This window comes from Enhydra lutris, unplaced genomic scaffold, assembly GCF_002288905.1.
Source record: "Enhydra lutris kenyoni isolate GAN:26980312 unplaced genomic scaffold, ASM228890v2 scaffoldscaffold12, whole genome shotgun sequence".
Lineage (NCBI taxonomy): Eukaryota > Metazoa > Chordata > Mammalia > Carnivora > Mustelidae > Enhydra > Enhydra lutris.
Window position 1 is genome coordinate 22,508,300 of NW_019154096.1, and position 26,785 is coordinate 22,535,084.

The 26,785-nt window shown below is 35.7% G+C and overlaps 1 protein-coding gene across 2 annotated transcripts in view; it reads left to right on the forward strand.

The window, feature by feature from the left end:
* LOC111145159 (sirtuin 1) overlaps window positions 1-26,148 on the forward strand; it is a 28,864-nt gene extending 2,716 nt beyond the window's left edge. Inside the window, exons 3-9 of one of the 2 annotated variants that reach the window (XM_022499854.1) lie at window positions 2,764-3,005; window positions 4,457-4,609; window positions 13,533-13,680; window positions 14,620-14,699; window positions 15,743-15,929; window positions 18,133-18,696; window positions 24,054-26,148. In XM_022499854.1, coding sequence (XP_022355562.1) covers window positions 2,764-3,005; window positions 4,457-4,609; window positions 13,533-13,680; window positions 14,620-14,699; window positions 15,743-15,929; window positions 18,133-18,696; window positions 24,054-24,382 — 1,703 coding nt within the window. In that variant the 3' untranslated portion in view covers window positions 24,383-26,148. Of the gene's footprint in view, window positions 1-2,763; window positions 3,006-4,456; window positions 4,610-12,891; window positions 13,014-13,532; window positions 13,681-14,619; window positions 14,700-15,742; window positions 15,930-18,132; window positions 18,697-24,053 lie in introns of those variants that run through there. The other variant, XM_022499855.1, reaches the window with a different exon arrangement.
* The last annotated feature ends 637 nt before the right edge of the window (window positions 26,149-26,785 follow it).

The following is a 26,785-nucleotide window of genomic DNA, read 5'->3' on the forward strand; positions in this document are numbered from 1 at the left end:
TAGAGAACACTATCAAGATTTTTTTGAAAAAAAAAATTTTTTTTTTTAGGATTTTATTTATTTATTTATTTGACAGAGATCACAAGTAGGCAGAGAGGCAGTTAGAGAGGGGGAAGCAGGCTCCCTGCTGAGCAGAGAGCCCGATACAGGGCTCAATCCCAGGACCCTAGCCCAAGCCGAAGGCAGAGGCCTAATCCACTGAGCCACCCAGGCGCCCCTACACTATCAGATTTTTATACCAAAATATAACATAACCATCTTAATGTGCTCTCAGTCTTTGAAAAAGTGCCTTGACTCTTTAAACAATGGTATTTAGTTCCTCTTTAGTATCTGTAATATTCACTCTATTTTTGTTTTTTTTCAAACTAGAAAACTGATCTAAGAAATTTCAGGGTAAAAGTTATTACTATCCAAAGCATCAATATTGTGTCATTTTGGGAGATTGGTTAAGATCGAATTGAAGATTATTACTGGAAAATTTTAAAGAGATTGTAATTACCTATGGATTTCCTGTGGGCTTACGGGACTGGTGCCTTTCCTTTATTGATTTGTAGAACTCTTTTGTACATCTGTTATTAATTACTGTGTATTCTTCTAGATCTTAGCCATAGACATTTAATCCTGGTAGGTTTTTTTTTCTTAATTTTATTCAATATTGTCCTAGAGGTTCTAGCCACTATAATAGATAAGAAAAATAAAGGAGTCTGTATTAGAAAGACAGATAAAAGCTGTTACCATTTGCAGTAGACAAGATCATCTAAAAATTGGATGGAAATGTCAAAAAAAGCTACCAGAATTAAATGATTAGACCGAAGTTATAGGATATGTGATCATATAAAACTCAACTGTATTTCTTTATATTAACAACAATCAGAATTTGAAATTTAAAAGTTGATATCATTGATCCTTTTATCATCTAATGACATTCTTTTTCTCTTAAAATCACTTTTTCTGTTAAAAGATCATTTAAAAAAAAATCTATACTGTGTATAGGTTGACTTCAAAGGGGCAAAGGTGCATTGGAGATGATTATAGTATTTACGGTATAAGACATGATTTTAGGTTAAACCAGGATGATAGTAATAAAGAAATAGAGAAAAAGTTGTTTTAAAATTAAATTTTGAGGAAGAATTGGCAAATTTATTGTAAATGCCAGTCATCTCTTTTTATATCTTATAAATCTGTGATTTCTAATGTCTTCTTAATTTAGAAAGTTATTTTGGGTTGAAGAAGAGTGTATCCTTGACAAAGAGAAGATGTAACTGAATTTGTAGAGTAACACCAAAAGCTGTTAGAGAATCTAAGATTTTTTTTTTTTTTTTTAAGATTTTATTTATTTATTTGACAGAGATCACAAGCAGGCAGAGAGGCAGGCAGAGAGAGAGGAGGAAGCAGGCTCCCTGCTGAGCAGAGAGCCCGATGCGGGGCTCAATCCCAGGACCCTGAGATCATGACCCGAGCCGAAGGCAGCGGCTTAACCCACTGAGCCACCCAGGCGCCCCAAGAGAATCTAAGATTTTTATCAAATGAAGATAGTGCTTTGATCAAGATTTATCATAGACGTATAACCTTTATATTTGTGTTAAGATAATTTTATAGTACGTCTTTCAAGAGATTTTTAAAAAGTGTAAGTGGCAATATTTCGTTTTGTTGCCTCTAGGAATGAGACACACCCCCACCTATCAAGGCAGGGTCCTGAGGGTGGACTTAACAGCACCAATAAAAACATAGGTTTGGTTTGGTGGTTTAAAAAAAAAAGTAGTCAACTCTGACATTTTTTAAGTTTTAATTTGATTCTTAAAATACATACTTAGTATTTTATAGATCAAGATACTTCAACTTTTTTAAATTTGTAATTTAACATCTTTCTTTGCCTTCGAATGATGGTACTCATGATAAAAACAAACAAAAACAACATGAAAGAAATAGTGGAAGAAGCAGTTGCTTTGGAAACAGAATATTAGAGTGTGGAATTTGGCGTGCAACTCTGGGTGTGCATTCTGGCTTTGCCACTTACTAACTGGGTAGTCTTGGGCAAACTATTTTACCTCTCTCAGTGTCAGTTTTCTTTCTTTCTTTCTTTCTTTTTTTTTTTTGTAAGATTTTACTTATTTATTTGACAGACAAAGATCACAAGTAGGCAGAGAGGCAGGCAGAGAGAGAGGAGGAAGCAGGCTCCCTGCTGAGCAGAGAGCCCATGCTGGACTCCATCCCAGGACCCTGGGATCATGACCTGAGCCGAAGGCAGAGGCTTTAACCCACTGAGCCAACCAGGCGCCCCCATGTCAGTTTTCTTACCTATTAAACATATTTTAAGGAAGACTGACGTGATTTAGTAACTGACAGTTCCTTACATTAAATAACTACTCAGTAAATGAAGGTAATTCTTATCAGCATTTGAATAATTCTGAAAGTTTTTTGACCCAAATCAGCTTAAAATACTAAATTTTTAAGTCTTACATGACAAATATTTATTTGAAAGAAAATAATGAATGATCTGAAGAGTGAATTTTGGTTTTATTCTTAGAAACAGGAAAAAAGAGTTTGGATTTAAGAGCTGTAAGAGCTGGCACATCTTTTAGTTTGATCTCCTTAAATCTCATTGGGAGAGAGCACTAGCTCTAAAGATAAATACCTTTATGTTGCCTTTTTTTTTTATTTTGAAAAAAATCTTTGAAGGTTGCTAATTCATTATTTTAGAAAATGAGATTTTTGAATTACTTGGAGGTGGATTAGATCTAATTCTTTTCCTTCTTGATGTAGGTCCATATACTTTCGTTCAGCAACATCTCATGATTGGCACAGATCCTCGAACAATTCTTAAAGATTTGCTACCAGAAACAATTCCTCCACCTGAATTGGATGATATGACACTGTGGCAGATTGTTATTAATATCCTTTCAGAACCACCAAAAAGAAAAAAAAGAAAAGATATTAATACAATTGAAGATGCTGTGAAATTACTGCAAGAGTGCAAAAAAATAATAGTTCTGACTGGAGCTGGGGTATGTAAGATGTATAAAAAACACTAGTAAAAGAGGGATGTGTGATTTTTCTTAGGCTTTTTTCAATTATAAGAAACATTTTTTTGTGTAAAAGAATTATCTTAACATGATAATGGGAATTTGTATTTGGAAACTACTATATAAAAAAATGCTATAGCAGTTGGTAAACTGGTTCATTTCTTTAAAAACCTCCAACAGCCATAGAAAAGACTTCTGTTTGTTAATACTTAAGTGGAGTTAAGGCAAGGTTTTTACTTATTATTACTACACACAGCTCCTAAAGGAGAGGCAGGGAATACTTTTGTGTTGAAGTGTGTTAGCGTCTGTCTGATGGAAAAATTGGGTCTTTGTTCCATCTTTATGGGGAGATTAGGAACCTAATTGGTATTCATAAGTAAATAACTTAGTGTTGGGAAGGCAACAGGTTTCTACCTCCCCTTCATTTAAATTTTTTTTTTAAATATTTTATTTATTTATTAGACACAGAGAGATCACAGGTAGACAGAGAGATGGGCAGAGAGAGAGAGAGAGGGGGAAGCAGGCCCCTTGCTGAGCAGAGAGCCCGATGTGGGACTTGATCCCAGGACCCTGAGATCATGACCTGAGCCGAAGGCAGAGCCTTAACCCACTGAGCCACCCAGGCGCCCCCCCCCTTCATTTTAATTTAAGGAGATATGATTGTGGTGGCGTTAGCCCCACTTTGGGTTCACACTTAACTAGCTACCCAAGGCTGTTGTGTGTTGAGAACAGAATATGTTACATGACCTAGGGCAAGCAACTGTTGGAGTAAAATTCAGTCTTGCTTTTTGCCATTTTGAGTTAAGGCAGAGTGCTATTTAATCATAAATAATTATCAAGAATAGTTCTACTTTGTTCCCAGATGTGATTTAGACAAGCTTATTTTACTCTGAGGTTAGAGTGGAGTTAATTGATAAAATTGTGAAACAAAAAGTTAACTTTTGAAATTCCAATTTGGAATGTCAGTTAAGATTTAAAATATCATATGATAAAATTTTTAAAGAAAATACAGGAATTTAATATTCTTGAAATAGAAGAACCCTGACCAGATGACAGTTTTTATTTTTTCAAATACCTGACTGTGATAGAAGATCATGCCTGCTTTGTAGTTAAAATAATTTGAAATGGTTTACTCTGTCCTCAAATTGCAGTTGCTTTCTGTCTTTAAACATAAACCTTTAAGTTTAAAATTTAGCCTGAAAAAAAGAATTATCCTGACTTAAAATTCCTTACCCCATTATGAATGAAAAATGTTATGGATTTCATTATACTGGTTTTCTTGTGTTTTATTTGAATTTGAAATTGTTCTCCAAAATATTTTTTAAATATTTTAAAAATATTTTTCAGCTCTTCACTAATTATATGATGAACTAGCAATTATAAACGTAGAGATAGAAGATTTAATTATACAAATTATGCCATGCATATTTCAGGTTTCTGTTTCTTGTGGAATACCTGACTTCAGGTCAAGAGATGGTATTTATGCTCGCCTTGCAATAGACTTCCCAGACCTTCCAGATCCTCAAGCAATGTTTGATATTGAATATTTCAGAAAAGATCCAAGACCATTCTTCAAGTTTGCAAAGGTACTATGAAGTTTTCTCGTTCTTTGACCTTCTCTCATGAAAATGTATTTTATTCACATTTAGGCTTCTTAAGTTTACCATTCATTGTCTAGTAAATTGGGTCCTAGGACTGGTGTAGAGTAAGGTCACTGAAATAAAATCATTTCAGTCAGAATTTTCTTCTTCCCAGAAGGGGGGACTATCGTTTACTTTTCATTTTAAGATTGAGCTTATTTTTAAAGAGACTATTTCATATTTTTCAAGTTTGTGTTTTAGTAATGGACTTTACATTGTTCAGGCTAATTTTAGAGGTCAGTAGACCTTATGAAAGTAAAATCACTGTTTTGATTTTTAATATTTTTTATGGGTCATAAAGATTGTAATCGTTTGTATTTTTTATAGTAGCCAGAGTTTAACACGTGAGGATGTGCCTCAAATGTCTGTTTTTAGGGATGAAGATTATTAGGTTGCATTTTAGTCAAGTTTGCTTTATTTTGCTCTAGAGTCTCTAGAGCAGCACTAATTCAGAATCCTTCATCTGCATGGGGCTGTTGAGTACTTAAGTGTACTGAGATGTGAAGTAAGTGTGGAAGATGTACCAGATTTTGGAAATATATGGAAAAAAAAGAAAATAATATATATTTACATACACTGATTATATGTAGAAATAATAATGCTTTTGATATTGGGTCAAACATGATAATTTCATGTTTTTAATGTGGTTACTAGGAAATTTTAAACTTTATACGTGGCTCACATATTTCTAATGGGCAGCTCTCCTATAAAGTTTAAGTTTAAATTATACCATGTCCAGGAGATTTTAGTCATTAGAAAACTTTTATTTTTTTATTCTTTTTTTTTTTAAATTATTTTTAGGATTTTATTTATTTATTTGACAGACAGCACAAGTAGGCAGAGAGGCAGGCAGAGATAGAGGAGGAAGTAGGCTTCCCGCCGAGCAGAGAGCCCGATGTGGGGCTCGATCCCAGGACCCTGGGATCATGACCTGAGCCGAAGGCAGACGCTTTAACCCACTGAGCCACCCAGGCACCCCTTATTTTTTTATTCTATAATGGTTTTATGGAAAGAAATTGTAAAATTGTTATTGCTAAACTTCAGTATATTCGATAAGGGTCTTTTGTATTATTGACTCGTTTTTCATAAATCTAGAAATTAAATGAACCTGATTTTTAATTAAAGAGCACTACTTTCAGACTTTCAAGTACTATTTATATAACTCAGAAAAGCTCTAATATTCCACTGCTAGTGGTAGGTACTACATGATTTTTGAAGAAGTGAAGTATCAATTATAGGTTTCTTGAGTTGGACTTAGACACTCACATTATAATAGCTCTAGTTATTAACAGAGATTAACACTTAGAGGGCCAGCAAGTAAATAGAAATTATCTTATATTTGATGGTAGAAGTTGATTGACTGGTACATTTATATAATGCTCACTAGATTTTTGCTGTAAATTCTGTGTTCTGAGAAGAAACACGTTGCCCAAACTAAAGTATATGTTAAATTGCCTAGTAAAGTAGTAACCTGACACTTGGAAAAATGTGGTAACTGAGAATTGAAATAGCAAGGGTAAGAAACTTTAGTTGTCTGATGCACAGACTGGATACTCAGTTTGAGCTTAAACTAGCTTTGATAGGTAAGAATCTGTAGAAGCAATTCAGAATTACTCTGCTGAGGACAAATTATAGGAATTTTTAAAAATGAGCTTAACAGAAATCTAGACCATGCATAAGAGAAAATAAGTGAGTTATGGTAAAAATGGCAGCTGTTAATGTGTTATAATGTTTTTAATCACTTGTGTACATCTTTCATACCCCTGGGAGAAGAAAAGTTGAGGGGCAGCATTTTTTTCTTCTATAAAAGTTTTAAGATTTTATGTGTATTTTTTTAGTTAATAAAGTGAAAAAAACTAAGTTTAGTCATTTATAAAGTGCATCCTTTCTCAGTTTTGTTTATATAAATTTAATTCTGCATGATTGCTTTGAGTTTTCATTTAAGTTATGGTAAGAGCCAAATACATTAATCTTTATAACTGCTACTCATATAGGATTGTTATACTTTAATTCTCACACTGCCTAAACAAATGTTTTTAGTTGCTGAAGTAGCACTTAAAATTGATAGTAATGGTAATAGACTGAGTTAATTTTGGTCTAAAAAATGAATAGGAAAAAGCTTAAGCAGGAAATAAGGACAAAGAATGAAAGATCATATACAGAAATGGAGGGTGGGGAGGGTATGTAAAACTTACACAGTATTTTACTAGATTCTCAAAATATTACATAAATAAAATACTCATAACCTAAAATTTTTTATCAGTTTCTCTAACTGGCCAGAAAGTTCATAAAGATGGCTGATGATTTTAGTTTGTTATGAGAAAGTAAATTTAATATGCTACCATGAAAAAATATTACTGGTGAAATTTAGACATTTTGGAAGGAAGGAATTTCTACACATGTATTGAGGCAGTGATTATACGTAATTATTGAGAAGGAAACAGATTTCATTTAGATGGGAAATTCCAACTGGCTCAGTAGAGAAGTGTCTCAATCTGTTGACATTTTGGGGTGGATAATTATTTGCTGTCAGGAACTGTCCTATGCATTGTAGGCTGTCTAGCAGCATCCATGGCTTTCTCCCACTAAATGCTATTAATAACACTCTCCCTCCCAGTCATGACAGTCAGAAAGCCTGCAGACATTACCAAATGTCCCCTGTAAAATTGCTCCCTGTTTGAGCACCATTGTATTACAGTGTGCCTACCTGTGGGTATCTCTTTGAATTCTTGTATATAAGAACAATTAAGCCCAACATTAAAGCTGTGTAGCAGTGTTCTGAACCATTATCCTTGTGCATAGTACAGGTTTGGATTGATAATGAGTTGTGCTCATGGTTTTTAGGGGTCTAAAATAATTTACTGATAATTGTTTAAAAACGAGGGGTTGTATTAAGAGTCAGGGTGAAACAGGATCTATAAATAACTTTCTGTTGCCAGAAAAGACTGTTCAGAGGGTGTAGATGCTATCCCATAGTGAATTCAGTGAATATCCTTTACCCTAAAGTGATTAAAGTCATATAGTAGAGGGGGAAATATGAACTGAATTTTTAGGAACTTAATTCCAAACATCTTTGTATATATTCAAAAAATGAACACTTTGTTAATGTGCAAACATACCGGATTCTGTAGTTGGAAACTTAAACTCTTTAAAACCAGCTCATCACCTAGCATCAAAAAATGCAAGCCAAAAAAAAAAAAGCCGGAGTGCCATTCATCTGAAGATAATGTTAGTACTTATGTATATGTAGGTCACTTATGTATAAACGCACCTATAGTTTTATACCCGAATGTATTTTTAAAAATTTATTTATTGAATGCGTATTTTTGTTATAAAAATGAGCTGTTTTGTCTACTGCTTTGGATTTGTAGTCTTTTGCATTTAATAATTTTTTTCTTTCAGATATTTGAATACTTTCTAATGGTCATAATGTTCATCCACTGGTGTACTATAATTCCACAGGTGTACATTTCGGGTGTTTCCTATTTTTCTTTTATTGTAAATAGTGTTGCTGTGATTGTCCTTGGTATGTTCCCAGTGTTTCTAGGATAAATTCCTGAAACTGCAATTGCTGAAAGTCATGCTATGTTTTTTCTCACTGCTACCTGGAAAGGTGGAATAAAATATACTCCTATTAGAAGTGTATTAGAAGGCTGATTTAGCATGCCCCTGCCCCCTACATACCTAAGAAACCCTCCACAGTGCACTATTGGTATTAAAATACTTTAAAAAAATCACATGCACATGTGTGTTTGTGTGTGTGTATTGTATATGTGGTTTAAAAAATTCTAACTGTATAAGACATGTTATTAGTTGGCTTCCCCAATCAGTCTTCTCTACCTCCAGTCTCTTCAAAGTTACCATGGTAAGATGTTTTCTTGGGTATCCTTCCAGGAAAAAAAGTAAACTTGGATGTGTATATAGAAGAGGGACATTGTTATAAGTTTTCAATATTTTAAAAATAATTACTAACAGAATCACACATCCTCTTCTCTACCTTGCTTTTTTTCCTACTTAATATTGGATAATATTGGATTAAAATTGGATATAGTTTCATGATGGCACTTAACAGATATACATCATTTTTAAGAAAAGGCTGCATAGTATTATAATTGTACCACAATATATTTAACCAATCTCCTATTAATGGATATCTAGAGTTGTTTTTAAGGCAATTAAAAATCTCAGTAGATAAAAATTAGCATCTTCTCATACTAGTGTTTTTGTTTATTAGTGTGGATGACTGCTTTTTACTCTTGGCCATGTGTATAACTTTGAATTGCCTATTTGTTCTTAGCTGTTTTTTTTCCATTGGGATGCTTTTCTTTCTCATACTGACTTGTGGAGACATCATGCATTCTTGAGGAGTGTTTTTAAGTTAGATAGTGATTGGAATTCAAGCTTGCAGCAGTCCCTTGAAGAGATGCAAAATACAGTACCTAGTAGTGGTGCTTATTAGCCTAAGAGAGAAATAGGAAGCTTGATGTTGAGGGATCAAAAATTGAAAAGGCAGCATGCATAGTGATTAAGAATCACACTTTGTTTTCAGAACTGGATTTGAATGACAGCTCTGCTACTTGTTCTTGTGACTTTTGGCAAGTTACTTCTGTGCTTTAGTTTGTTCATCTGCAAAATGGGGATATATATGTCTATAATAGAGTCAGCAAACCTTTTCAGTATAGGGCCAGATAGTAAATGTGATTTTCTTTGTGGACCATATAGGAACTCTGCCATATTTTGTTTGCCTTTCCAACTGTTAAATTTTTTTTTTTTTTTGAGGATTTTATTTATTTATTTATTTGTTGGAGAGAGAGAGAAAGGGGGGGGGCACGCTCACAAGTAGGGGGAGTGGCAGGCGGAGGGAGAAGCGGGCTCAGTTCCGTGTCCTGGGATCATGACCTGAGCCAAAGGCAGATGCTTAACTGGCTGAGCCACCTAGGCATCCCACCTTCTCAGTGGGTTTTTACCTCTTCTACAGCATTATAATAAATAAAGGACTCCTATTACGCCTGGTACATGCTAAAAGTTCATTAAGTGGTAACTAATAGCTTAACTGATTGAAATTCTCATTGTGCTTGTTTCTGGGTACATCTGCATGGAAGCAATGCATCTTTTTAATAGCATTTCAGCATTTGGTCCCAGTTCTTCCATTCTAATTTATAAGTACCCCTGTGACAGTAACAGAATGGCCTAGCTCACATGATTGTTTTCCTAATAATGCTTCAGGATGTTGAGATTTGGGATGGTCTGTCTGAGAACAGACAGTTCCAACAAAGTTCACAGTTCCAACAAAGAAGATCAGTCCATACTTTTGTGACTTTTTTTTTTTTTTTTTTTTAAAGATTTATATTTTTGAGAGAGAGGGAGAGCACAGGGATGGGCAGAGGGAGAGGGAAAAGCAGACTCTCCACTGACCAGGGAGCCCAGGACGCTAAGATAATGACCTGAGCTGAAGTCAGATGCGTAACCGATTTAGCCACCAAGGCCTCCCAGTCCGTACTTTTACCTGAAAGTTTTAGCCTCAGCCATTTGGCTTTTAGCAGACTTCATGTTAAGAGCCTGTCCTAGGAGTAGTGTCCATTAAAAGCCCTCCCATGGTAATTTTTTTTTTCATTATTTCCGATTATATCCATTAGTTTGAACACAGTATTTAAATTTTTTTTTTAAGATTTTATTTATTTATTTGACAGAGATCACAAGTAGGCAGAGGCAGGCAGAGAGAGAGAGAAAGGAAAGCAGGCTCCCTGCTGAGCAGAGCACCTGATGCAGAACTCAATCCCAGGACCCTGAGATCATGACCTGAGCCAAATGCAGAGGCTTAACCCACTGAGCCACCCAGGCGCCCCTGAACACAGTATTTAAATCTAATGGTTCAGACATGGTCCATTGTATATTTGGAAGAAAATAGAGTTAAGATTCAAGTCATTTAGGTTCTCACATAATAAAATGTAGGCTTATAATATTCATAAGTTATCCCCAAATACAGAAATTGATTTGTAACTTTAAGGGCTAAACTACCCTGAACTCTCATGGATTCGACATGAAGGGAAACTGTGTGGAGTGTAGAACTGTATCTGATGTCCCACACATTTTTGTGCTTCTTACCTTCCTCTTTATTTTTTTTTTTAAAGCCATTCTTTTTTTTTTTTTTTTTTTTTAATATTTTTATTTATTTGACAGAGAGAGAGAAATCACAAGTAGGCAGAGAGGCAGGCAGAGAGAGAGAGGGGAGGAGGCAGGCTCCCTGTGGTGCAGAGAGCCTGATGTGGGGCTCGATCCCAGGACCCTGGGATCATGACCTGAGCTGAAGGCAGAGGCTTTAACCCACTGAGCCACCCAGGCACCCTTACCTTCCTCTTTAAAAAGGGAATGGGGAGGGCACCTGGCTGGCTTAGTCAGTAGAGCATGATGAGTTCAAGTCACATGTTGGGCATGGAGCCTACTTAAAAAAAAAAAAAAAGAAAACACACACACACACACACACACACACACACACATATATATACATACATATATATAATAGAGGAATAGGGGATGATAAGACACAGAAAAGTTCATCCAGGAGGGTAGATTCTTGGTACTCTTGCTCCCCAAACGTGCTCTCTAGGTAGTCATTTGTTCATGTTATGAGTTTGGCATGTTGTTCTCATGTTCCTTATTAGAATCCATTTGTCTGTAGCCTCACATATCGTAATATTTGTTGTTAAAAATATATATTACATGTATTAATATATATATTTATGTAAATATATATATAAATAAATTTTTAAGATTTTACTTATTTATCTGACACCGAGAGACAGCGAGACCAGGAACACGAGCAGGGGGAGTGGGAGAGGGAAAGCAGATTTCCCGCCAAGCAAGGAGCCTGATGTGGGGCTCGAGCCCAGGACCCTGGGATCATGACCCGAGCCCAAAGCAGGTGCTTAATGACTGAGCCACCCAGGTACCCCTAAAAAAAAATATATATATATATATATATATTTTTGTATATATATAAAGATATATAAAATCTTTATATATATATAAATATATATATACACACACACACATATATATTAAGATTTTATTTGACAGACTGAGATCACAAGCAGGCAGAGAGGCAGGCAGAGGGGGGAAGCAGGCCCCTTGCTGAGCAGAGAGCCAGATTTGGGGCTCCATCCCAGGACTCTGGGATCATGACCTGAGCTGAAGGCAGAAGCTTTAACCCACTGAGCCACCCAGGTGCCCCCTCTAAAAATATTTTTAAAAAAAATACTTTTAATAGCCATTTCCAGAGAGCTTAGTAAATAATTATGATAATCCTTTAAATGTACTAGAACAAAGCATTCTGGGGAGAAAACAGTAGTTAGTATAGCATGTTGTAGTGGTTCAAAACATAATGTTAGCTTTCAGTTTTCTATAAACATAGCTTTAATAAGCCCTTCACTTGTTACTTCTTTCTATATGCATTGTCTCTTTCTTAAATTGCAAAGTTGTCAGTGAAATTCATGATAAAAATTTGAATGTGGGGCAGAATTTTGGGGTTTTGGTTATATTTTCAGTAACATAGGAATATGTATATGGCGGTGGTTAGGAGATTTGCTTATTATTTTTGCCTAAAAGGTATCCCTGTAGAGAGTTTCTTAAAATTTGAAATACTAAGTAGGTGAAAAGTAAAGTCATCTATAATCTTATTAAAGTTTTTTGTATAACGTCAGAAGTTGAACGTTTCCCCATCTCTGTTAATAGCTTCTTTGTATCCTTCACTTGGTGTTTGTGTGAATGTATCTGTAGACATGTGCATATTAATTTCTATTTTTGCTTAATAACAAAACAACAAAAACAAAACTCTACACACTGGTGACTAACTTGCTTTTTTTCACATGTCATTGGACCATTTTCCAGGTCAGTACATCTAGACCTCTCACATTCATTTTAATGGCTGCATACTCCACTATTATGGATGTAATAAATATATTTCTACAACCGGTCCCCTATTGACAGACCTACGGTTGTGTCTGATTTTTTGCTAGCATTGTAATAGGTTAGAGGCTGTAATGAATGGTAAGGAAGTAGGTAGCATTACTACTTTAAAGAAGAAAGTAGAGAAGAAACTTCCTTTGCCATAGTCACTTACTAAATGAAATTTAATAAAAACACTGTCAAAAGTTGAGAGGACCAAAATTGATACTTTTTCTCTGATCTTTTTGCCATGTGTATATCTGAATTCTTTGTTTTTAAAGAAGAAACAGCATTGAAGCATTATTTGGGGGGAAAAACACACACACAAAATCCAGCAACTCAGCATTCATGAGCAACTCTATACTATACCAGTATGTGCCTGTGCAGTGGAAGGAAAACAATTTTGGTAAGGAATTAAAACTTTAGCTTTAAACTTCCAACAGGTTGATATTTATAATGAATGATGAATAAACAACTTTTAATATTGTGTTGACAGTGCCTTTTAGTTTTTAAAAGAAGTCACCATATCTTTGATATCTTTAATTTCAACTTAAACTTTTCTTTTTCCTTTAAAAAAAAAAAAAAAAACCCTGAATTTGCAGCCAACAAAAAATTAGATAAATTCTCAGGTGTGTATTTCTTCTGACTTTTATTAAGATATCTGTTAACATTTATTAGAAATGCTTATGGGTTGACTTTTTTTCTTCAAGGGGCAAGTTCACTAATAGCTGAGTTTTATACATATTACAGCAGCAGTCCTTTTGTAGGTGTGTGTTGCAACCATCTAGATGCTTTGAGATGCTCATGTATTTTTTAATTTATTTATATATGGGGACTATCGTTGGTAGTTTTTTGGTTAAACCTAAACATGACAGGTGTTTTATTTCTTTACTGTAATCATTTTTTTGCTTTTTGCATTATATAGGAAATATATCCTGGACAGTTCCAACCATCTCTCTGTCACAAATTCATAGCCTTGTCAGATAAAGAAGGAAAACTACTTCGGAACTATACTCAGAACATAGATACACTGGAACAGGTTGCAGGAATCCAAAGGATAATTCAGTGTCATGGTTAGTAAACTTCAGAATGCTTTCTGTTATTTAATTAGTTTCATAGGAAAAAATAGGATTAGGAAGTAGGTTGCCATCCAGAAATAGATTAAGCTTTTTTATTTAGTCATGTTATCAGTTTGGATAAATTTTAAAAAGTAGAATACAAAAAAATTTAATCAGAACTATTGGCCTTGATACTTAATTGTACAAATTAATTGTACAGATTAATGTCCTATTGTGTTTCAAAAGGTATAGCAGTTGTTTTCCATTAAATTCTTCTAAATAACCTTCTTTGATTATAAAAGTAATATTGACATACAAGAAAAATATGACCTCTTTAGCTAAACAAATGGATAGTTCAGATGTATAGAATTTAGAAATTTAGAAGACTTTCACTTAATTCCAGGATAATTAAAGTAGGCACAGGCCATTTTCTTATGTATCTAAACTGTTTTTGGGGTGCGTGGGTAATTCAGTCAGTTAAGTGTCTGCTTTCAGCTCAGGTTGTGATCGCAGGGTGCTAGGATGGAGCCCTGCATGGGGCTCCCTCCTCAGCGGGGAGTCTGTTTCTCTCCCTGCTTGTGCTCTCTCCCTCTTTCTGTCAAATGGATGAATAAAATCTTTAAAAAACAAAAACAAAAAAACTTGTTTTTAATGTATAACTGTTAATTAAGCTAAGGTAACACAATTATAGCCTTCCAACTCTAGAGTTTTAGCTCTGGAGAAATTGGGTTTTTTAATTGAGAAGAATAGCTTTAGAAAGTGTTACTATGTCAGCATCTCAATTGAGGATTGGATTGTCTATATTTATTATGTATAAGTATTTTAATTATTCATCCCTGAGATTCCCCTGTGGAATCTTAATTCTCTTTTCTGGGGTCAGACTTTATAATCTTTATGGTATGTTTAAATAAATAGAAATGTAATTTACTAATGCATATGTGTATTGGTTTTTAGGATCCTTTGCAACAGCATCTTGCCTGATTTGTAAATACAAAGTAGACTGTGAAGCTGTACGAGGAGATATTTTTAATCAGGTAATTTATCACCCATATTTTAGGAATTGTGCATATCTTTGGTCTCCTTTTTTGCCTCCACATTATTTTTTTTTCTTTTTTTCTGAAAGTGTGTAGTACAGAAAGATGCCAGGAAGATAATACCACCATTGGAAATGCTGATGAAATAAATATATATAAGAACCTTTTAATCCCTTAAGTTGAAAACACTGCTCTATAATGTCTCTAAAATGAAATTGGTTAATTATCCAAGTTAAAATAAAAACCCAAATCATACATGAGGTGTTGCTATATTAGAGTTTCTCTTACTTTCCCTTTTTAGTGCCTGTCGTATTTTGAATTTGAAATTAGTTCATTAGTTCTTGGTAATCCTTTAAAACATTTAAAAAGTTACTGTAAAAGGTATTTCATGTATGATCGCTGTCCTCCAAAAAAGAAATACAGGAAAATAATGGCAGAGAATAAGAACCATCCAGACAGAAATTTTATGTGCTTAGCCACATATATAGTTAATCATACATAATTATGAGTGGAGAAGAGCACATTAAAATGGAATCTTTGTCTTAAATTTTTTGAGAGGATTAAGTCGTGTGTGTTGGTTGTTCTTAATCTGTGGTGGACTCTTAAATATCAAATGTAGGTCTTCAAGGATATTACAGTAGGTACATACTTAGACAATAACACCATTGTCTTTCATTGTATGTTGGTAAAGTCATTGATGGTTGACATTTCCATTGAGGGTTGTATTCAGTTTTCCCTACTATTTATCCATAGCTTTTCCTCTTTGATAATCCCCCTCCCCCCGGACTTAAACACATGGCTTATTTATTTCATATGCTTCTACACTTCAGTTTGAAAATACTTTTTTTATGTGGGAATTTTATTCTTTAAGTTTTTAATTTTAATTCTGGTATAATTAAAATAGTATTTATATTAGTTTCACTACAATATAGTGATTCAGCTTTGATAATTTGGAAATGCATTCTTCGGAAGTGTGTAAATGTTGATTATTTCTAACGAGTGCTTTCCCTTTTCCTGTCTCAACCAAAATCTGGAACCTGTAGGTGGTTCCTCGTTGTCCTAGATGCCCAGCAGATGAGCCACTTGCTATCATGAAACCAGAGATTGTCTTTTTTGGTGAAAATTTACCAGAGCAGTTTCATAGAGCCATGAAGTACGACAAAGATGAAGTTGATCTCCTCATTGTTATTGGGTCTTCCCTGAAAGTAAGACCAGTAGCACTAATTCCAAGTAAGTTGGTGATGATTTTTACAGCATGTTTCTATACAGATTGCCATAGGTTGTGGGTCTGTATAGTGGACCCTAATGATCTTATTCTCTCTGTGGGTTAAAGAGTGGTGAAGAGCCAAACTTTATTTCTTGGTGATGTTCATATTTGTGGAGATGGGTTAATCTTTTTGGTGCAGGGTTTGGGAAAGGGAAAAAACTAAAACAAGGGGAAATAGCTTTTTTAGTGGAGTGTGTTTCTATTATGACAGGAGTTAACTTCAGCTAATTTACATACACTTAGGAAACAGTCCTTAATCTATGTGTTTCTAGTCTTAATTTGATTATAGTTGTTGATCGTTCAAATGTAGTTGATTTTAGTTCCAGTAAGTTCATATGTTTAGTTAGATATAGATGTAATCTAGAAGTGTAATATATTCATGTAAGAATTTGGGGGCTCAATATTATTGGTCTTGTTTTTATGAGAGTAACAGTCATGCCTTGGGGCATGGGAATGGCTCAGTGAGTTGCGTGTCCGAACTGGGGTCCTAATGTCAGGGTCATGTGGTCCTATGCTGGGTATGGTGCTTGCTGGGGATTCCCTTTCTCTCAAAAAAAAAAAAAAAAAAAAAGTAACAGTCATGCCTTGTCATAATCATTGTATGTGGATTAACTTTACCCATAAGGGATTTTGTGTGTTTGAGAAAGCTCAAATATAATTTAAGTACCTTTTACTCTCAGGAATACTTAACATGTGCTCTCATATTATCTCTCTTCTCCCTCTAATGAGGAAGCAAGGGGAGAGGAAGATAGAGTGACTAAATTCAGTAGCATGAGGTGTGCCCTAAAAGGTGAGGGAAAAAGAATATCAAACTTTTTTTAAGATTTTAAAAAATTACTTATTTATTTGAGAGAGAGAGAGCAAATGCACCGACGTCTCCTCAGTGGTGCCTGACACAGGCCTCCAGGACCCTGGAATGACCTTAGCCGAAGGCAGATGTTTAACCAACTGAGCCCCCTAGAAGCCCCCAAACTTTTTTTTTTAGAGGATTTTATTTATTTATTTTAGAGTACATGCATGCAGGAGGAGGAGCAGGGGGGAAGGGAGATGGAGGAGGAAAAGAATCCCTACTGGACTCTCACACTGAATGGGGAGCCCGAACATGGGCTGATCTCAGGACCCTGAGATGATGACCTGAGCTGAAACCAAGAGGATGTTTAACAGACTGAGCAACCCGGCCATCCCGAGAATATCAGACTCTTTTTTTTTTTTTTTTAAAGATTTTATTTATTTATTTGACAGACAGAGATCACAAGTAGGCAGAGAGGCAGGCAGAGAGAGAGGAAGGGAAGCAGGCTCCCTGCTGAGCAGAGAGCCCGATGCGGGACTCGATCCCAGGACCCTGAGATCATGACCTGAGCCGAAGGCAGCGGCTTAACCCACTGAGCCACCCAGGCGCCCGAGAATATCAGACTCTTAATCAGAGAATTAAATTAGAACTCTACAAGAGCAATCATATAGGCAAGCCAGAAAAAACAGTTGGAAGAAACAGGAGTTCAGCTCTACAATTCTGCATTTTTTTCCAGCTGCATGTGATGGCTTTATCAGTGTCAGTCTTCCCAAAATAGCTGTGAAATTCTTTGACAGAATATAGGATAAAATTTAATGAATACCTTACTTTATTTTTTAGTTATTTTTTTCTCTTTAAAGGTAAGCAGAGACATTCTTAAAAGCTTTCTGTGGGGCAGTATTAATAGTGTGTTGCTGATGCCCAGAAGTTATTTTTAAACGATGTAAAACACAGGTATATAATGGTGGAAAATGGACTTGAATGAATTTCCACACATTGTATCAGGAGCTGTTTTGATAGAGTAACCATCACTATTTGCCGAGAGCTCTTCTATGCACTTGACGAATTCTGACTACAACCTTGTGAGCAAGTACTGCTACCCCATTATACAGTCAAGGAAATTGAGGTACACAGTAGAAAAGCCTGATTGCTCAGAGGTAATCAGGTGATGGGAAACAGGACCTGTAATTTTACGAAGATGCTTAACTGCTCATCTCTTTATTTGATGGCTTGGTAGGAAATGTGACGGCTTGGCTAAATAGTAGTGGCTAGTTTCTTTTTTGGTATTGGAGCACGTTCGATTTTGTATAGTGCTTTTATTGTGGCTTTATTAGCTCCCTTCCCTTTTTCTAATGCATTTTTCATCTAATTTTTAGGTTCCATACCCCATGAAGTGCCTCAGATATTAATAAATAGAGAACCTTTGCCTCATCTGCATTTTGATGTAGAGCTTCTTGGAGACTGTGATGTCATAATAAATGAATTATGTCATAGGTTAGGTGGTGAATATGCCAAACTTTGCTGCAACCCTGTAAAGCTTTCAGAAATTACTGAGAAACCTCCACGAACACAGAAAGAATTGGCTCATTTGTCAGAGATGCCACCCACACCTCTTAATATTTCAGAAGACTCAAGTTCACCAGAAAGAACTTCACCACCACATTCTTCAGTGATTGTTAAACTTTTAGACCAAGCATCTAAGAGTAATGTTGATGATCCTGGTGTGTCCGAGTCAAATGATTGTATGGAAGAAAAATCACAGGAAGGACAGAATTCTACCAAGAACATTGAAAGCGTTACTGAACAGGTGGAAAGTCCAGATTTGAGGAATGTTGGCTCTAATACTGGGGAGAAAAATGAAAGAACTTTAGTTGCTGACTCAGTGAGGAAGTGCTGGCCAGCTAGACTTGCAAAGGAGCAGATTAGCAAACGGCTTGATGGTAAGGAAATGCTGTTGGAGGTATAATTATTTTACCATTTTGAAGGTGTAATTATTTTAACAAAATATTTGCAAGAAATAAGCAATTTTGGCAGGTTAGTTGATAGAGGGTAGCTTTATGCAGCTGGATATAACAGTTGTGTTTAGAGAAACTGTAAAGTTGAGAATTTAACCTAGAAAAAGGTTTAAACAGTGGTATCTTACAGTAGGGGAAGATAGTGTATTAAAGTGTTCTCTGTATCTTGTGTTCCTCCAGGGAATGAGAAGGTAAGCATTGAATTGAGAAGAAAATTGGAATATAAATTGTACTCTGCCATTGTCTGGTGAGCTTTAGCTGGTAGAACAGATGACTCAGATTTGGGGGTGGTTACCATAGGGCAGCTGCTTTATTTATATACATTATTTGATTTTAATATCATGAGGCAGGAACTATTACTATTTCTCTGCTGTTGGTGGGGAAACTGAGGACTACAGAGGTGTAAGGACCCTGTGCAAGGTAACAGTTAGGACATGGAGGAGCCAGTTTGGATTCCAGGTCTATCCTCAAAGCCTGTCCTCTGAATCACTATGCTGTAATGTCTCAGATCTAGAAAACATCTGATCCTTCTCCACAGAATATTAGGAATAGCATCTACCCAGTTTTTTGTTTTAATGAAAATTCAGGTGACACAAAATAATTCATTTCAGGTGTTTCACATAGTGATTATATACCTTGGGAAATGCTTACCATGATTAAGTGTAGTACTGCCACCACACAAAGTTAGTATGACACTCCACCCTCCCTTCTCTGGCAACCACCAGTTCTGTTTTTATGAGTCTTGCTTTTTAGGTTCCACATGTAAGTGAAACTCTATGGCATTTGTCTTTTCTCTGACATACTTTACTTTGCACGATACCCTCTAGGCCCTCTAGGTCCATCTGTGTCACAAATGGCAGGATTTTATTCTTCCTTATGGCTGAGTAATATTTCATTGTATATATTCAACACATTTTCTTAATCCACTTATCTGTTGATGGATATTTAGGTTGCTTCTATATCTTGACTATAGTAAGTATTGCAGTGAATATAGGGGTACATACATCTTTTCAAATTAGTGTTTTTGCTTTTTTAAAGGAAAATACCCAGAATTAGAAATCCTTGCTTTTTTAAAGGAAAATACTCAGAAGTAGAAATTTTTATATCTAGTTTATTTCTTTTGAAGGATCCTCTGTACTATGTTCCATAGTGGCTGCACCAGTTTACATTCCCGGTTTGTGAGGGTTCCTTTTTCTTCATATTTGTGCCAGCAGTTTTCTTGTCTTTTTGATAATAGCCATTTTGACAGGTATTAGGTGATCTCATTGAGGTTTCAGTTTGTATTTCCCTGATGGTTAGTGATGTGTTTAGCATCTTCACGTGTCTGTTGGCCATCTATATATTGTCTTTGGGAAAATGTCTGTTTGGGGCCTCTACCCATTTTTTTTTTTTTTTTTTAATTTTTATTTTTAAGTAATCCCTTCACCCAGTGTGGGGCTCATATTAATAACTCCGAGCTTAAGCGTCATATTCTCCATGGACTGAGCTAGCCAGGCGCCCCTATTTAGCACCTCTGCTGGTTTTTTTCATCCAGTGTTTCTGCTGCTGTTATAGTTCTTTGTATAATTTGGATGTTAACCCTTTATGGGATACATCATATCCCATATGATGTATCCCATATATTAAAGGTTATCCTTTTATTCTGTTGGTTTCCTTCACATGTAAAATTTTAGTTTGATATAGTCCCAATTACTTTTAGGTCTTTAATCCATTTTGTGTTTATTTTTGTATGTGGGGTGGGAAAGTGGTTGAGTTTATTTCTGTGTGTAGCTGTCTAGTTTTCCTAATACCATTGATGGAATAGACTGTCTTTTCCCTATGGCATATTTTTGCTTTGTCACAGATTAATTGACCATAGAAGTCTGGGTTTATTTCTGGACACTCTGTTCTGTTCCATAGGTTCGTGTCTTATTTTTGTGCTAAATTTGTGCTGTTTTGATTACTGTATACCTTCATAGTGCAGTTTGAAATCAAGGAGCATGATCCCCTCCAGTTTTGTTCTTTGTCAAGGTTGCTTTGGCTTTTCGGGGTCTTTGTGGTTCCATAAACACTTTAGGATTATTTGTTCCAGTTCTGAAAAATGCTGTTGGTGTTTTGATAGGAATTGGATTGAAACCATAGATTGTTTTGGATAATGTGGATACTTTAATAATACTAATTCCAATCCATGAACATAGTAGGTCTTTCACCTCCTTGGTTAAACTTATTTCTAGATCTTTTAAGTCTTTGATGCAGTTTTAAGTAGGATTGCTTAATTTCCCTTTCTGCTACTTTATTAGTGCATAGAAACGTAACACATCTATCCTGTTTTGACACATAAGAACTCTTTATCAAGTAGTAGTGTGAAAAATCCTAATTAAAGTAAAAATACATATATATTCTAACTTCAATGTAACAATCTTGTATAACTTTTTTTTTTTTTCTTTAAGGTTTTATTTATTCATTTGACAGCGAGAGAGAGACAACCAGAGCAGGAACACACAAGCAGGGGTGGTGGGAGCAGGGAGCCCAATGCAGGGCTTGATCCAGGATGCTGGGATCATGACCCGAGCCAAAGGCAGACGCTTAACGACTGAGCCACCCAGGCACCCCAATCTTATATAACTTTAAAACATTAAGTCCCATTTCATTTACAGTATATTACTTGTTCTAATCATTACCATAAATGAATTTTAGTTCATTTGAGTAAGACTTTGTATTTTCCATACCAAGCACACTGTGTAGTAAGTTCTGGATATACAGTGATCAGTTTGTTGATGTTTGTATATAGTTAAAAGAAATGTAGATGCTACTTGGAGGGGATTAGGTTATAGAAGGCTTTCCAAAAACCTAACTTCTGACTTTGGTCTAGGACAGTAAGTAGGGAGTTAAAAGAGGGAACATCTTCCCAGGAGAAACTAGGAAAAGCATAGAAGAATGCTTATGTTTGCAAATGTGGCAGGAGCCAGAAGTAGAAAAATTGCTGTTCAGGGACACCTGGCTAACTCAGTTGGTAGAACATGTGACTCTTGGTCTTAGGGTGGTGAGTTCAAGCCCCAAATTGGGCATTGAGTCAACTTAAAACTATTCAGTCAGGTAAATACTGGTGTCTGTTATACACAGCGTCTGCCTACTTACTGGAAGACTTTTGCGCTGTAGATTTGAGTCAAACAGAAAACTCTTTGCTGGGCCCAGGAAGCAAAGATTAAACCTGGAGCATTCTTTAGATTTTTCTCTACTAATTTAAGCCTTAAAGGAACAGGCTTTGGTATTAGACCTGATTTGTCTCAGACCTACCTGGGCAGAGTTATTTAAGCTGTTTCTTAATCTGAAAGATGGGATAAAATAGTCTATATTTCAGCATTGTGAGATAAATTTTAAAAGATACCTGATGTAAGGTGTAAAAGTGGATCTGTTAAAAACAAATTACCACACTAGTCTTAATTTATGTTTATCATGATTTCTGTTGGTGAGGTATCAGGGTTGTAAAGGAGAATGAATATGGGAGCATATATGAGGCAAACTTTAAGTCTGTCTTGATGGTTCCCAAGAAGAGCCAAAAACCAAACAGGTACAGGATTCTTGGGCTGAGAAATAGATTATTCTGTTCATCGGGACGCTAACACAGAATGAAGCATTTTTTAGAAGCACAGACAAAAACTGTTTTAGTAAAATGAACAACAGCCATGTCCTGGGGCCCCTTACAAGAGATACTAAGAAGTAGCAGATGGGCTTTTCTGTTTGCAGCTGGAATACAGGTACTCCCTCTTCCAGTCATGGAAATTGATATGAGTAGCTTAGAAAACTGAAGAATACTATACGTTCTCCCAAAATAGAAGGAAATAACATGGTTTTCACGCTGCAGTTTGTGATCTACTAGTGGAATGTGAAATCAGTTTTGTGGGTTCACATCAGAATTGTAATGCACAAATTAGGTTGTTTCAAAGTGAAAACCTCATTGTGATAGGGTATAAAGTTTGAAAGCCATTTAGAAGAGAAACCTAGATACGCTTCGCAGATGGCGTGTCACTTCAGAGCAACTATGTTCCTAGCCAGGCTTTTGTGAATCAGTCTGGGATATGGTGCAATAAATAATGACATTTATTATGTGTATAAACAGGCTTAAGTTGAAAGTTACTTGTTTTTTATGAATTCAAAGGCAGAAAATTTATTTCATCATTGAAATTTCAAGTTCCCAGGGCATCTGGGTCGCTGAGTGGGTTAAGCCTGTCTTTGGCTCAGGTCATGATCTCAGGGTCCTGGGATCGAGTACTGTATCAAGTTCTCTGCTGGGCGGGGAGCCTGCTTCCCCCTCTCTGCCTACTTGCGATCTGTCAAATAAATTAAATCTTTATTTTAAAAAGATTTTTAAAAAAATTTATTTGACAGATTACAAGTAGGCAGAGAGGCAGGCAAAGAGAGATGGGGAAGCAGGCTCCCTGTTGAGCAGAAAGCCTGATGGTGGGGCTTGATCCCAGGACCCTGAGATGACAACCTGAGCCAAAGGCAAAGGCCCAATCCACTGAGCCCCCCCCAAGCGCCCCAAATAAAATCTTAAAAAAATTTTTCAAGTTTACACCAAGGGGTGCTATTAACCTGGAACCCATAACTTAGGGGAGAGAGGAATTGTCCTCACCATCACAATCACAGGTCACATCTTAAACTATGAATACGAATTTGGGAGGAGTTTGGAAAAGAAAGGTTAACGTCCAATGCTAGATCAGTGTTTCTCATACTTTGTCTAGGACTTAGGTAAAAATAGATTGATTCAGTATGTGGGTGGTGGGGCCTGAGAATCTAAACTTCTAAAAACTCTCAGATGATGCCATTGTCTGCAAACTACACTTTTGAATAGGTGGTGAGGCCATTATGGAATTAAAGGTATTTGAAAATAATGAAGGTGCTTTGAAGGCATACTATGTGCTTTAGAGAAGTTTTCAATGAACACGAACTGAGTAATGTAGGCAGGCCTGGATATTTCATGTCATGAATTCTGTTCAAAGGAGTTGGTTAAATAACCTTTTTTGAACATGGTTCTGTATAGTTATTCATACTTAGTTGATAGAGTTGTTAAAATTAATTTTCCAGATGAGGAAATGGAGGCAGAGAGATTGACTGCCCAAATATGCAAAACAGAACTAAGATTTGCAGCCAGGAGTGAGTGCTTAGTTTTTGAAGAACACTATGGTAATAGCCTCTAGTATGGATACTCATGTAAAAGGCAGAGCTGGAATCTATAATCAGACCAAATTAGTCTTAGAAAACTGGGAATAACTTATTTCTCTTTTATTACTGTATTTCAGGTAACCAGTATCTGTTCTTACCACCAAATCGTTATATTTTTCATGGCGCTGAGGTATATTCAGACTCTGAAGATGACATCTTATCCTCTAGTTCTTGTGGCAGTAACAGTGATAGTGGAACATGTCAGAGTCCAAGTTTAGAAGAACACTTGGAGGATGAAAGTGAAATTGAAGAATTTTACAATGGTTTGGAAGATGAAGCTGATGTTAATGACAGAGCTGGAGGAACTGGATTTGGAATGGGTGGAGGTGATCAGGAGGCAGTCAGTGAAGCTATATCCATGAAACAGGAAGCAACAGACGTTAACTATCCATCAAACAAATCATAATGTAATAATTGTCCAGGTACAGGAATTGTTCCACCAGCATTAGGAACTTTAGCATGTCAAAATGAATGTTTACTTGTGAATTCAACAGAGCAAGGAAAACAGAAAGGTGTAATATTTATAGACTGGTAAAATGGATTGTTTTTTTCATGGGTAATTTTTAACTTCTTATTTCTGTACTTGTACACTCAACACTAACTTTTTTTAAAAGAAGGGTACTAAGTATCTTAATCACCTGTTGGTCAAAACTTTCTTTTAAAGGTTCATTTGTATGATAAATCCATATGTATATATAATTTTGTTCTTGCCTAGTGAGTTTCAACATTTTAAAGTTTTCAAAAGCCATTGGAATGTTAAATTAAAGGGAACAGCTTATCTAGACCAAAGAACGGTATTTTCACACTTTTCTTTGTAACATCGAATGGTTTGAACTCCTTAAATGTCTGTTCTGCTAAACTTTTGATTATTAGCACAATTACCTATTTTTAAACACTGGCATTTTCCAAAACTTGTGGCAGCTAATAACTTTTTAAAAATCTCATGACATGCAGTGTGTAGAAGGAAGTCAACATTATGTGGGAGAGCACTCTGTTGTCTTTGCTTTTTAAAGTAAGACTTGGTGCTAAGAGTTTCAGGAATATTGTATTGTTGAAATGAAGATGGCTTTTGTACTTCCTGTGGACATGTAGAAAATGTCTATATTGGCTCCTAAAACTAACCTGAAAAAAATAAATGCTTTGGAAATGTTTTCAATTGCTTTAGAAACAATAGTGCCTGCCTGGGTACCCTTCGATTCAAGAATATTTGCCCTTGTTTAAATACCTGTCACTGTGGTAAAACCTGCATCAGTTCTTTCCCACAAGTATTAAACTGCCAAGATGTGAATATGCAAAGCCTTTATGAATCTTTAATAATGGTACTTCATCTGAGGAGAGTGTAATATTTTGGACCGCTGCATTTCTTTTCCATTAATGAGGGGAGCAACAGGCCCCTGATTATGGTTCCAAAGTACTAAGATGTTAATTATAACTCAACCAGTAAGTGCATGTCTCCTGTTGGGAGGATTTGGTGTAATAGACACCAAACTGCTAGCCGAGTATTGCAGAGATCAACATGATGTAACTTGCAATAGCAGAATAGTTAATGAATGAAATTAGTTTCTGTAACACCTTTATTTAAAAGCTTAGCCTGCCTTAAAACGAGAGATCAAACTTTCCCAGCTGCAGAAGCTTCTTAGCTTTTCCAAAAAAAGTTCATACTTTATAAAATTGCACTGAGCAATTTATTTTCCAGACCTTTACCCCACATTACTCCCAAATTATAAAGTATTCCTATGTTGCTTTAGTATTTATTACAGTTTTTAAAAAGGGTTTGAAATATAGCTGTTCTTTAAATACCCAGCTAGGACCATTACTGCCAGAGAAAAAAATTTTGTTGAGTGGCCACTTCCCTACCTAAAAGATGTTTCAATCTGAATTATTTGGCTACACTAAAGAATGCAGTTTATTTAGTTTTCCATTTGCATGATGTGTGTTTGTGCTATAGATGATATTTTAAATTGAAAAATTTGTTTTAAATTATTTTTACAGTGAAGACTGTTTTCAGCTCTTTTTATATTGTACATAGTCTTTTATGTAATCTACTGGCATATGTTTTGTAGACTGTTTAATGACTGGATATCTTCCTCCAACTTTTGAAATACAAAACCAGTGTTTTATACTTGTACACTGTTTTAAAGTCTATTAAAATTGTCATTTGGCTTTTTTCTGTTAAATTACATTGTTCAAGGTATAAAATTTTAATCTTAAAGATAACCTGGCACAGCTTTGAAGGCCATAGTAAGATGCTTTCTTCTGACATTTCTTCATTCAACTTGAGTCTAAACAGAATAGTAAGCAAACACTGGTTTTAGCAGTTGGTGCTTCACTAAAAGTTTGAAAACTAATAGTTCAATTCTAGGCCCAGAAACCCTTGTAGGTGAAAAGTGGGGAGAGGCAAGGCAGGGCCCAAGAACTTGATATACAGAAGACCTAACATAAGTTCAGGACTTTGGTAGTAAGAATACAAAAGAGTAGTGGAAATATGGTGAACTCAAGAGTATTTGGAGCCTCACAGGTAACACAAGTCTTAACACACAGGAAGGTGTGGACAAAAAATGACTGCAGACCACATTTGGTATGAACTTTTCAAGGCTGCCCTGCAAACCTTTAGTCCCTTCAAGTTCTTGAGTGACATATTACTGTTCAAGAAGCCGGGAACATGCCCCTTGCCTTCCTCACCAGCAAATTTTTGAAGTGAATTTTAAAACAGTACTCTTACTCGTCAAGGTTATTTATAAAATGTAAAAACAAAACAAGACAGTACTCTGCCCTGGTATGTCCTGTTTTCACTAGAGAAATTACCTGT